The sequence below is a fragment of the Lepus europaeus genome, chromosome 2, assembly GCF_033115175.1.
Source record: "Lepus europaeus isolate LE1 chromosome 2, mLepTim1.pri, whole genome shotgun sequence".
In the NCBI taxonomy this organism is placed as follows: Eukaryota; Metazoa; Chordata; class Mammalia; order Lagomorpha; family Leporidae; genus Lepus; species Lepus europaeus.
In genome coordinates this window covers 145,007,106-145,020,547 of record NC_084828.1, presented here as the reverse complement: position 1 = coordinate 145,020,547, position 13,442 = coordinate 145,007,106, and the positions used below count along the sequence as shown (strand labels likewise).

The 13,442-nt window shown below is 40.8% G+C and overlaps 1 protein-coding gene across 2 annotated transcripts in view; it reads left to right on the top strand.

Annotated features, from left to right (window-relative positions):
* The window catches only part of NCK1 (NCK adaptor protein 1), a 93,594-nt gene that overhangs the window by 57,324 nt on the left and 22,828 nt on the right, over positions 1 to 13,442 (top strand). For both annotated transcript variants that reach the window (XM_062214258.1, XM_062214266.1), the window contains one exon: positions 10,469 to 10,712. In XM_062214258.1, coding sequence (XP_062070242.1) covers positions 10,487 to 10,712 — 226 coding nt within the window. In that variant the 5' untranslated portion in view covers positions 10,469 to 10,486. The remainder of the gene's footprint in view (positions 1 to 10,468; positions 10,713 to 13,442) is intronic.

The following is a 13,442-nucleotide window of genomic DNA, read 5'->3' as shown; positions in this document are numbered from 1 at the left end:
CATAGGGCATTGGAGTCACCTCAATCTAATGACCTCATTTAATTTTTATTTTATTTATATATTTATTTATTTGAAAGTCAGAGTTATACAGAGAGAGGAGCGGCAGAGAGAGAAAGGTCTTCCATTTGATGGTTCACTCCCCAGTTGGCCGAAACAGAGCAGTGCTGATCCAAAGTCAGGAGCCAGGAGTTTCCTCCAGATCTCCCACGTGGGTGCAGGGGCCCAAGGACCCAGGCCATCTTCCACTGCCTTCCCAGGCTACAGCAGAGAGTTGGATCGGGAGTGGAGCAGCTGGGTCTTGAACCAATACTCATATGGGTTTCAGGCCAGGGCGTCAACCTTATGCGCCACAGTGCTGACCCCTTAATTATTTTTAATAGTATTACGTGTTTTGGGGATAAATTCCAAGAAATCTATGTAATCATGTCATCTGCAAATGGGAATAGTTTTTATTTCTTCCTTTCTATCCTATATGCCATTTATTTCATGTTCTTGCCTTAGTGAATTCAGTAGAACTTCCAGAACTATGTTGAATAAGAGTGGTGAGAGTTGACATCCTAGCTTTGTTTCTGATCTTGGGGAAAGCTTCCAGCCTCTCACCATTAAATATGGTGTTAGTTGAAAGGTGTTTTGTTTGTTTTTTTTAATGTATGTGCTGTTTATCAAGTTGGAATTCTCTTTTAATCCTTTTTTTTTGGGGGGGGGGGAATTTTTTATCATGTGTGAGGATTGAATTTTTTCAGATGCTTTTCTGCACTGCTTAATATGCTAATGTGATTTTTCTTAATTAGCCTGCTAATGTATCTATGAAAAAAAAAAAAAACCCACCTGCTCATGAAATGTTATTTCTTTTTACATCCTGTTAAATTTCATTTGCTAATATTTTATGCAGGATTTCTACAAACATATTTGTAAGGGATATTGGTTGTTAATTTCCTTTTATGTATTGTCTTTGTCTATTTTTTTAAAAGATTCATTACTTATTTGAAAGGCTGAGTTACAGAGAAAGAGGGGAGAGACAGAGATCTTCCATCAGCTAGTTCACTCCCCCAAATGATTGCAACAAGTAGAGCTGGGCCAGGCGAAAGAGGGGAGCTACAAGCTTCTTCTGGATCTACCATGTGGGTACGGAGGCCCAAGTACTTGGGCCATCTTCCACTGCTTTCCCAAGTGCATTAGCAGGGAACTGGATTGAAAGTGGAGCAGCTGCAACTCAAACTGGTGCCTGTAAAGGATACTGGCACTTTGCCACAATGCTGGCCCCTGACTCTGTCTAGTTTTGACATAAAGGTAATATTAACCTCAAAGATGTGTTTTCTCCTACTTTTAGGAGGAAGAAATTGTGTAGAATTTGAGTTAATTCTTTGAATATGGTAGGATTTTTCAGTAGAACCCTCTGAACTTGAGTATTTCTTCTTTGGATCAGAGATTTTTAATTATACATTTATTTTTCTGATTAGTTAGGGGCTATTCAGATTATCTTTCATATTGAGTGTGTTGTAAGTTGTGATTTTGAAGAATTGGGCAATTCCTTCTATGTTGTCAAATTGGTGTGTGTAGAGCTCTTTGTAGTATTCCCTTATTATCCTGCAGAGTCTATAATGATAGGTCATTTTTAATATTACTGATTTATATATTTTTTCTTGCTAAAAGTTTATCAGTTTTATGGATCTTTAAAGAATCAGCTATTTATTTCATAGATTTTTCTTTGTTTTCAAATTCGTTGATTTAATACACCATTTACATTTACTTCCTTCTGCTTGCTTTTATTTTTCTCTTTTTCTAGATTCTTGAAGTAGGTTAGATTTCTAATTTGCACCTTTTGCACCTTTTCCTTTTCTAGTTATTTTTATTAGCACTATAAATTTCCCTCTCAGTATTGCTTTAGCTGTATCCCACAAATTTGGTAGGTTATATTTGCATTTTTACTTATTTCAGCATAATGTCTGAGTTTCCTGATGACTTCTTCCTTGACCCATGATTATTTAGAAGTGGTATGTGTTACTGAGTCCTAGTTTGATTTTATTTTAGTTGGAGAACACATTGTACAATTTCAGTCCTTTTAAATTTTGTTGTGGTTTGTTTTATAACATAGGATATGACTTATCTTGGCTTTTCTTCCCTGGACACATGAATATTTTGCATTCTATTTTTGGCTGAAGGGTTCTATAGATGTTGATTAGATCTTGTTATGTTAGTTCAGTGTGTTGTTGAGTTGTTTGGCTTTGCTGATACTGATTTTCTCCCTGTCTGGCAGGTAAAACTTTGGCTCCTTAGTTGGTCTTTTCTTATACTACCCACTGGAGAGGAGAGATTGAAGTGCTTCATAATAGCCTCTGGAGGGTTGGAAGTCTAGGTTTCGTGCTTGGCCTTTGCTGATATGAGTGGGCCACAGTTATTTCTGAGATGTTTGACAGAAGTAGAGCAGTCTAAATGTCTTTTGTCGTCTTTGGCTGTTCCTATTTTGGTCCATTATTTGGAGAGCCCAGTTGTTTTATTTTCTTGACTGTGTTGGTGTGTCTAGGTTGCTAACCTTCACCTCCAAGACTAGGGTATATCAGGCAAAAATAAAACTAGGTAATTCACTCATTCTTGGAGTCCTGAGGTCCCTATCTGAGTTGTCACCTTCTCTTCATCTTTCAGAATTATATTTTTATTTATTTGAAAGTCAGGATTGGGGTGGGGGGAGTAGGTTGAGCCTGGTTGAAGATAGGAGCCAGGAGCTTCATCTGTGTCATTTACATGGGTGGCAGGGGCCCAAGCACTTTGGGCCATCTGCTGCTGCTTTCCCCAAGCCATTAGAGAGCTGGGTCAGAAGTGGAGTAGCAAGGACACAAACCAGCTCCCATTTGGGGTGCTGACATTTCAAGCTGCTGCTTTGTCAGCTTTGTCACAACCCCAGCCCCTCAGAGTTTTCTTATGTTTGTTTTACATGTGATGTTCATGGTTTTTAGTTATACTTTACTAGAGGAATAGGGATAGGACAGGTCTTCTGTCTTCCTCAGAAATCTAACTTACTTTTTTATGCTCTGTGAGGTAGGACTTTTTTCCCAAAGGATAACCAGTTGTCCTAGTATCAGTTACTGAATAACTCATTCTTGAATAGTTTGTTTTGCTACCCGTCATAAGCCAAATTATCATATTTTTGCATGTTTATATACACACAGGTTACAAGTTACTTAACCGATTTGCCTGATTAAGTCTACTCATTTCTGTTATGAAGCCTGCAACCTGATAACATTGGCACATTTACATTCCTGCCAGTTGAATTTAATCTACTTACCACGATTCAGATTTAAGTTTCTTCCAGTGGTGCCTCTTATTATATTTTATATATTTTGTAAACAGTTTTTTTTTTGTGAAAACTGAATTGATTGCTTTGGAAAGACTTCTTAAAAGATGTCACTACAAAAATTACTTGCTTTTTAATTAGTTCTAAGTTGAGACCAGTGTTAAGCATTTGGCAGAAAAATAGACAAAAATCTTAAGGCAGATGATGGATGCATAAGAGAAGCCACCCCTGAGATGCCTGCATCCTGCATGGGAGTTACTGGGTTTAAATCTGTCTCTACTTCTGATTGTGGGTTTCTACTAGTATGTATACTAGGAGGAGGCAGCAAGTAATGGATGACTTCAGTCTTGTTTCTCTGCTACCTCTGGTGAAGATCTGGATAGTATTCTGGGCTCCTGGTTTTATCTCTGTCAGTCTCTCTCTCTCTTCCTCTGTCTCTCTGGCTTTCAAATAAATAAAGTAACAAAAATGTTTTAAACTCTGGGGCAGACAATGTTGCACAACAGGTTAAGCCACCTTTTGCAATGCCTGCATCCTGTAGTAGCAGTTTGAGTCCCACTTACTCCTCTTCCAGTCCAGCTTCCTGCTGTTGCGCCTGGGAAGGCAACAAATCAAGGCCAAAGTATATGGGTTTCTGCCACCTATGGGGGAGATGCCTGGAGTTCTAGGTTCCTGGCTTCCACCTGGCTTAGCTCTGGCTTTGGAGGCATTATTGGTGGATGGAAGATAACCCTACTTCTCTCCCTCCCACTGTCTGTCTGTCTCTCTCTCACACATGTGTACACATGCACTCTTTCATTCTGCCTTTCCAATAGTAATCTTTTTAAAAAAATGTATTCTGATTCTGTATCACCAGTGCTTTGAAATACTCTTATTTCAAAGAGACCTAAACTAGAACTTAGCTTGTTTATCGAACATGAGAGCTTCTAAAGCCACCTGTATATGAGTATATCTGCTTCCTGGACGTCAGTCTGTAGTCTGTTGGTCTATTTGTTTCTGTGCAAGTATCATGTCCTTTTAAATCACCTCAGCATTTTTAGTATGTTTTTATATCTTCTGGAGTAATTTTGCCTATATTGAGAACTTTCAACTGAAAAATTTTTTTAAAAATCTGTTTTACACAATAAAGAAATGTATTGGTTCAAGGAATTGTAGAGATTCAGAGGTCGGGCATCAGTGCTTATTTTAGCAACCTTGGTGCTATTTTCCAGCATATCTCATTTCACTTACTGGTTCTATCCTCACTCAGCTGGTTCCAGACCTCATGTCTCTGTCCTTAGCAAAATTCACCAATAATCTCGTTTCTTCAGAGCCAGTCAACTTTTCCCTGAATTCCTTAGCATACATTGCATCACATTGGCCTTAACAGGTTAACTGGGCCAGTCTAGCAAGTGGAATGTTGTCATGATTGGCCTGTGGGTTTTCAAGTGTGCCTGTACATTAGAACACTTGGGTGGTTTTTTAGAAAAACTAATAACTGATTGAAACTTTGCACTGATTATAATCTTTGAATTAGAGGCACTGATTATAGTCTCTGAATTAGAGGCCCAAGCACCTGTATTTTTTAAAAGTTTCATAAATGATTCTTTTGTGAAAGTAGGGCTTTGATTTATGTAGATAGAAGCTAGAGTTAAACAAGTTACATAGCTAAAATAATGGTTGCAAGGAGACCAGAAGGATAATTGGATTCAGCTAGGAAAATAGAAAATGAATGCTTGGTATGCACACTACAATGTCATTATACAAACTCTTATTTTTTTGTTTTTAATTTTTAATTTTTTTTTTTTTTGGCAGAGTGGACAGTGAGAGAGAGAGACAGAGAGAAAGGTCTTTCTTTCGCCGTTGGTTCACCCTCCAATGGCCGCCGCGGCCGGCGCGCTGCAGCCGGCGCACCGCGCTGATCCGATGGCAGGAGCCAGGTGCTTCTCCTGGTCTCCCATGGGGTGCAGGGCCCAAGGACTTGGGTCATCCTCCACTGCACTCCCTGGCCACAGCAGAGAGCTGGCCTGGAAGAGGGGCAACCAGGACTAGAACCCAGCGCCCCAACCGGGACTAGAACCCGGTGCCCCGACCAGGACTAGAACCCGGTGTGCCGGTGCCGCAAGGCGGAGGATTAGCCTAGTGAGCCGCGGTGCTGGCTTAAACTCTTATTTTTTTCCAAAATATTTGTTGCCAGTTTTACATGTTTTTTGATAGATCTTAAAAAAAAAATTGTGGTTGATTTATTTGAAAGATTTACAGAGAGAGCTAGAGAAGGGTCTTCCATCCGATGGGTCACTCCCTAATTGGCGCAACGGCCGGAGCTGGGCTGATCCAAAGCCAGGAGCTTCTTCCTGGTCTCCCACACGGGTGCAGGGGCCCCAGGACTTGGGCCATCCTCTACTGCTTTCCCAGGTCATAGCAGAGAGCTGGATCGGAAGTGGAGCAGCCGGGTCTTGAACTGGCACTCATATGGGATGCTGGCGCTTCAAGCCAGGGCATTTAACCTGCTGCGCCACAGTGCTGGCCCCTTTGATAGATCTTAAAATTGAGTTGTAAAGTTTCAGAATAAGTTTCTTTGGGACCCAAAATTAAATTTCATTTTCAGCTTATGAATTAACTGGGGGAGGTGAGTGCTGGAGTCACAGGGACGGAATCATAGTCAATGCTCAGTTATCCCTGAGAAAAATCTCTTTGCTTCTAGCTTTCGAGTCTCACAAAGGCTATCATTCATTGTTTTTACATCGTATGCCAGTCATGATTTAGACTTGGTTATTTTTAAATAATTTCAAACATAAAAGTTGTAAGAACACAAATACTTTTTTAAAAATTTCTGTTGATCATTCTGTGGGGCATGTCATTACTCAGAACAGGTAAACAATGTGTGACACCTTGTGAGGCTTTTCATGCTTCCAAAATGTATTTACCTTGCTTACATACTTGAATATTAGTGGATGTAGGATTCTGAGTTAAATGTCTTTCCCTGATAGTCGTGAAGAGCTTGCTTCATTGTTGGGGAAAGAAACTGCTGCTCAATGTTGAAGACAGAAAGCTAAATTTGCGGGGCCGGCTTTGTGATATGTTGGGTTAAGCTGCTGCCTGTGGTGCTGGCATTCCATGTTTGAGTGCTGATTCGGATCCCAGCTGCTCTACTTCCAATCTAGCTCCCTGCTAATGCACCCGAGAAGGCAGCAGAAAATGGCCTAAGTATTTGGACCCCAGCCTCCCTCATGGGAGACTCAAGTGCAATTCTAAGTTCCTGACTTTGGCCTAACCCAGACCAGACCATCTTGGCCATTTGAGGAATGAATCTATGGGTGTAAGCTTTCTCTCTCCTCTGTCATTCTGCTTTCAAATAAGTAAAATAAATCTAAACTAGGGATGGCTGTTCACTAGGATAATCATTCTGAAAAAAGCACAGAGCTGATCTAGATTCAGGAATGAGGTTAATTGATTTGTAAGTTCTCCTTTGTTCTAAGAGTTTAAATTGAAATTATAAAGATTTTTCAAAAGATTCATGAAAAATGGAATTGAAAGATAAGTTTATTTTGATGCAAAAAATATTTTAAATATGTAAATAACTTTTTTTTTAGATTTTTATTTATTTATTTGAGAGAGTTCTAAAGGGAGGGAGAGACAGAGAGAAAGGCCTTCCATCTGCTAGTCTACTCTGCAAATGCCTTGCAATGGCTGGAGCTGGGCTGACTCAAATCTTGGAGCCAGGAGCTTCCTTCAGGTCTCCCATGCAGGTGTAGGGGCCCAAACACTTGGGCCATCCTCCACTGCTTTCCCAGGCTGTTAAGCAGAGAGCTGGATTGGAAGTGGAATAGCCAGGACTTGAACCAGTGTCCATATGGGGTGCCAGCACTGTGGGCGGAGGGTTAGCCTATTACACCACAGTGCTAGCCCCATAAGTAACTTTTTAATGGTCATTTTTCATGAACTTTTCAAAGGGCATGTGTATTTGTTCCTTGAATTTTAAGAAAACTTGCCTATAAAACCTTCTTGTGCTTAATATTTGTACTATGGGAAGATTTCTTAATGACATACTAAATTTTATTGCTTTCCTTATTTTACTTTTCTATAAATTTGTTTTCAGATTTATTGATAATGTGTATGTATTATATTGCTGTGTTTTTTATAACTGCAGCATTTATAATTGTGATACTCTTTCATTACTGGTATTTGGGTGTGACTTTTTTTTTTTTTTTGGACAGGCAGAGTGGACAGAGAGAGACAGAGAGAAAGGTCTTCCTTTGCCGTTGGCTCACCCTCCAATGGCCGCCGCGGCCGGCGCACCGCGCTGATCTGAAGCCAGGAGCCAGGTGCTTATCCTGGTCTCCCATGGGGTGCAGGGCCCAAGCACTTGGGCCATCCTCCACTGCACTCCCTGGCCACAGCAGAGAGCTGGCCTGGAAGAGGGGCAACCGGGACAGAATCCGGCGCCCCGACCAGGACTAGAACCCGGTGTGCCGGCGCTGCTAGGCGGAGGATTAGCCTGTTGAGCCATGGCGCCGGCCTGTGACTTCTTTTAATGGAACCTTTCTTGTGTGTGTGTGTGTGGATGGATAGATTTATTTATTTATTTATTTATTTATTTATTTATTTATTTTAGAGTTAGGGAGAGACAGAGAGGGGGTCTTCCATCCACTGACTCACTCCCCAAAAGGCCACAACAGCTGGAACTGGGCAGATCCGAAGCTAGGAGCCTGGAGTTTCTTCCAGGTCTCCCATGTGGGTGCAGGGACCCAAGGACTTGGACCGTCTTCTATAAATTTCCCAAGCCATAGCGGAGAACTGGATCAGAAATGACGTAGCCAGGACTCGAATGTGCATCCGTATTGATACTGGAACCACAGCCAGAGGCTTAACCTACTACACCACAGCACTGGCCTCCTATGTATTTTCTGTTTCAGTAATTTCTGCTTTTATTTTTTATTATTTCCCCTTTTCTGCTTTCCTTTCAATTCTTCCAGTTTTCTAATTGCTTAATCCATCATATCATCTTACATATAGGGCACCCATAAAGACTAGACTTAAGCCATAAATATACCACTTTAGGTAACTTTGAAATAAATATTACTGAAATATTTGCAGATTTGAAAACTTGAGATTTAATGATTTAAGATAGATGCTCATAGTGCCTCAGTCTGCAGCACCTATATCTCATCTGAGCACCAGTTCTAGTCTTGGCTGCACTACTTCCAATCCAGTTCCCTGCAAATGGCCTGGGAAAGCAGTGAAAGATGGTCTCAGTCTTGGGCCCCTGCACCTGTTATGGGTTGGGTTGGGCCTAAATTAATTTTTCAGACTCTTGTCTTTTACCTAGAGAAGAAAATTCTAAGTACAGTCCCAAACACAGCATGCAGTATGATATTTATTTACAAAATAGGAAAAACATACTCATTAGGGCTTTATTTTGGGAAAGTGGGCCAAAGAAAAGGATTATGCCCTACTCTGTTTTTTCTGAGTCTGTGAGAAGAAGAGAACACATTTCTGTTCTTAGCGTTTTCTGGTACCACCCTTACCTCTCAGATAAGAGGATGTACTTCCTGGGGTGGGGTCCTCAGATTGATAGATAGGTGAACATGACAACACAGAGCAAAGGAGGTGCAGCTGCCAGCTCATGAACCTAATCTAACTCCTTGACCAGTCCCATATCACACCCACATGGAAGACATGGAAGAAGCTCCTGGCTTCCCATCAGCCCAGCTCCAGCAGTTGCAACTATCGGGGGAGTATGAACCAGCAAATGGAAGACCTCTCTCTCTGTCTCTCCCTAACTCTGCCTCTCAAATAAAAAATTTTCAAAGGCAGAATTACAGAGAGGCAGAGGCAAAGAGAGAGAGAGAGAGATCTGAAGCCAGGAGCCAGGTGCTTCCTCCTGGTCTCCCACGCCGGTGCAGGGGCCCAAGGACCTGGGCCATCCTCCACTGCTTTCTCAGGCCATAGCAGAGAGCTAGATCAGAAGTGGAGCATCTGGGACTTGAAATGGCGCCCATATGGGATGCTAGCACTACAGGTTGCAGCTTTACCCGCTATACCACAGCGCCGGCCCCATAAATAAATCTTTTAAAAAAAGATAAGACACTCAGTATATTAATTTTTTAAAAAAAGATCTATTTATTTAATTGAAAGACAAAGTTGCAGAGAGAGAGCTTCATCCATTTGTTCACTTTCCAAATGGCTGCAGTAGTCTGGGCTGGGCCAGGCCACAGCCAAGAGCCAGGAGCTTTATCTGTGTCTCTGCATGGGTGCCAGGGGCTGGAACACTTGGGCCATTTTCCACTGCTTTCCAAGCACATTAGTAGGGAGCTGGATCACAAGTGGAGCCTCCGAGACTCGAAGTAGCACCCATATGGGATGCCAACATAGGCAGCAGCTTAACCCACTGTGCCATAGCACCAGCCCTAGTACATTTTTATTTGCCTCTTATTTTCCAATGCAACGATAAAAAAAAAAAAAAAATCCCTTAGTACCCTTCTTTTTCCTCATCACACAAGATTGCATGTATAGTCTTTTTTATTATCATTTACTTATAAGTATTTTCATTATTTCATATGATTTCTTAGACTCGGGAGTTTTGACTTTTTCAAACGTGATTTTTGAAAAGCTATTTGTATATTATAAGAGAATATGATTGTAAAATATCAGTTATATGAAAGTTGTTGAGATTTCCTTTATGGCCTGACATTTTATCAGTTTTTATATGTGTTGTATTTGTATTTTTCTGTTTGGATGTAATATTCTGTATATATCAGATTAAAGTTACTGGTTGTGATAACAGTTGTTTTTTAGCCATGCTAATATTTTTGTATTTTTGTTTATTTTATTAACTGAAATATGTTAAAAATTATCCTCTGTGATAATAGATTTGTTCATTTCTCCTTGTGGTTATGCCAGTCTGTTTTGGAGCAGTGTTACTGGGTACATAAAAGTTTACTTCTTATGTATTGAGTAGAAACTTTTATCATTATGTAGTAGACTTTATTGGTAGTAATGGTTTTTGCCCTAATGTCACTATGTCATGTAATGTAGCAATATCAACTTTTTAAAATTAGTATTTGCTAATTATTTTTCCTATATTTTTACTTTCATTATTTTAGTATCCTTAGATTTTTAGGTGTTTCATTTTGAAAAGTATGTGCACCACTACCACTCCAATCTTAAATAAAAATACTTCCTGTGTGTTTACAGTGCTGAAGCTGCTGAAAGATGGCAGAAGAAGTGGTGGTAGTAGCCAAATTTGACTATGTGGCCCAACAAGAACAAGAGCTGGACATCAAGAAGAATGAGAGATTATGGCTTCTGGATGATTCTAAGTCCTGGTGGAGAGTTAGAAATTCCATGAATAAAACAGGTTTTGTGCCTTCTAACTATGTGGAAAGGAAAAACAGTGCTCGGAAAGCATCTATTGTAAAAAACCTAAAGGATACTTTAGGTAAGTTAGTCTTGTTAAAAACAGCTAATTAGTTTTAAGTGGATTCTGGAACTTAATTCCTACTCAGTTCTTCATACAGATTTCTGGCAGCAGTGGGCAGACTTGAAAGGGCCAGGACTGGAATTTCAGCTCGGCTGGGTAGATTTGGTTTATAGCAGATTTTCAAGCTGGACACCAGTAAAAGTCAAGGTCATATGTGTTAGCAAGTAGTTGCTGTAAATCTGGGCCCAGATGTGTTCATTAGAGGGATTCTGATGCACAGAACTAAATTTGACTTCTTAGCAGGGACTTATTGAGTTATGAGTACCTTTTTGAGTTTTGACTTCCAGGCAAATTCTGCCTCTAATTGAGGTGGGGGGAAAAATGAGTAAGATGCAAAATTACCTTTTTTATCATCAAGGCAATTTTATTTCACATGGCATATTGTTAAATTTTAATTTGTTTAATGGCTTACATTTTGAACTTTAAAAAAACAAGCCATCAGTTTACTCTTCTATTTGATGAAAGAGTTTTTAAGCTGTGGAATATTTATGTTCATATCTACAGAACTGATCTCTTTTCTGTTTTGTTTTTGGATTTTCCCCCCTCCCTTCTTTAACTATAAAATTGTTTTGTTCTTTCTGTTTTTACTGACCTTCCATGAGTGCCAGAGACAGTGGAGCCTGCTTCACATTGGGCTCCACTGAGCTGGTAGGAAGGAAATATGCATGGGTGAGGACTGGCCTCTTTTTTTTTTTAACCAAAAAAAAAAGAAAAGAAAAGAAAAAAGAAATTATCCTGAACTGACAGGAAGGAATTGGGAGGGACAGAATTTCATTTTTGGTATTTAGGCAAACATGCTGTTGATTAATGATTCTTTGTCTTTATGTAGAAGGAAAGTAAAATTTCTCCTTACAGTGATAGTTTGGGAAAAATGTAGCTTTGTTGGCAAGTATGAAATATAATTGATGTAGGATGGCCCAAGTTCTTGGGCCCTGCACCCACATGGGAGACCAGGAGAAGCACCTGGCTCCTGCCATCAGATCAGCGCGGTGCGCCGGCTGCAGTGCGCTACCGCGACAGCCATTGGAGGGTGAACCAACGGCAAAAGGAAGACCTTTCTCTCTGTCTCTCTCTCACTATCCACTCTGCCTGTCAAAAAAAAAAAATAAAAAAAAATATAAATTGATGTGCTTGTTAATATTATTGTATTATTGTTACTCTAGAAATTTATCAGCAATAAAAGACAAGTACTGTTTTTAACTATCAGAAAACACCAAAAACTAAAATACAGTGTACTTCACAGTAGTGAATAAAGTATTAGAATATTAGTTTCTGAGCTAAAGCATTTACATGTTTTAAAGATAAAATGGTAGTTGTTGTTGCTGTGCCGTTTAAGTGTTGGGATAATGTTGTTTAGATTCTAATTTTTTGCAAACAGGACATTTAGTTTTTTGTTTTTCTTTTGACAGGCAGAGTGGACAGTGAGAGAGAGAGACAGAGAAAAAGGTCTTCTTTTTCTGTGGGTTCACCCCGCAGTGGCCGCTGCGGCCGGCACACCGCGCTGATCCGAAGGCAGGAGCCAGGTGCTTCTCCTGGTCTCCCATGTGGGTGCAGGGCCCAAGCACTTGGGCCATCCTCCACTGCACTCCCGGGCAATAGCAGAGACCTGGACAGGAAGAGGAGCGACGGGGACTAGAACCCGGTGTGCTGGCGCTGCAGGCGGAGGATTAGCCTAGTGAGCTGCAGCACTGGCCAGGACCATTAGTTTTTAAATGGAAGGCAAATCAGAATGTGATTTCCTTTACATAGTTGAAGAGACTAGTGTTAGAACCAAAAATACTTCTGGTTTTGTAAATACTTAACATTTATTGAAAGCATGTTGATGAAAAGTATTGAAGGAGAGCAAGGTAACTTCTTTCAAGAAAGTATAACTCATAGTGATGAATGCACAGAGTACTAAGCATATCTATATAGAGTTTTTGTTCCTTTTTAATTTGTTTTTAAAAATTTATTTGCGGCCGGCGCCGCGGCTCAATGGGCTAATCCTCTGCCTTGCGGCGCCGGCACACCAGGTTCTAGTCCTGGTTGGGGTGCCAGATTCTATCCCGGTTGCCCCTCTTCCAGGCCAGCTCTCTGCTGTGGCCAGGGAGTGCAGTGGAGGATGGCCCAAGTGCTTGGGCCCTGCACCCGCATAGGAGACCAGGATAAGCACCTGGCTCCTACCTTCAGATCAGCGCGGTGCGCTGGCCGCAGCGCACCAGCTGCGGCGGCCATTGGAGGGTGAACCAACGGCAAAGGAAAACCTTTCTCTCTGTCTCTCTCTCTCACTGTCCACTCATTTGCAAGGAAGAGAAAAAGACACAAGAGACAGAGATCACCAATTCGCTGGTTCACTGCTTACACTTCACTCCTCATTGTGAACAGAACCCGGCTGAAGCTGGGAGCCAGGAACTTGTTCTGGGTTTCCCACGTGGGTGGCAGGGTCCTTGACCCATTACTTGCTGCCTCCTAGAGTATACAGAAGCAGAGCTGAGACTGAAACCCAGGTACTCTGATAAGGGATGCTGGTGTCGCAAATAACTGCTGTTCCAAACCTCTGCCCCTGTTTGTTTTTAATAGGATGCTGGTGTCTGTAATTAGAGAAGATGTGATAGTAGTTACAAAAGATAGTGAAAAACTATTATCTTAGAGCAAACAGGACAAATATGCTAGTTTTAGATATTGTATATAAATCTGAAAGTTAATTAG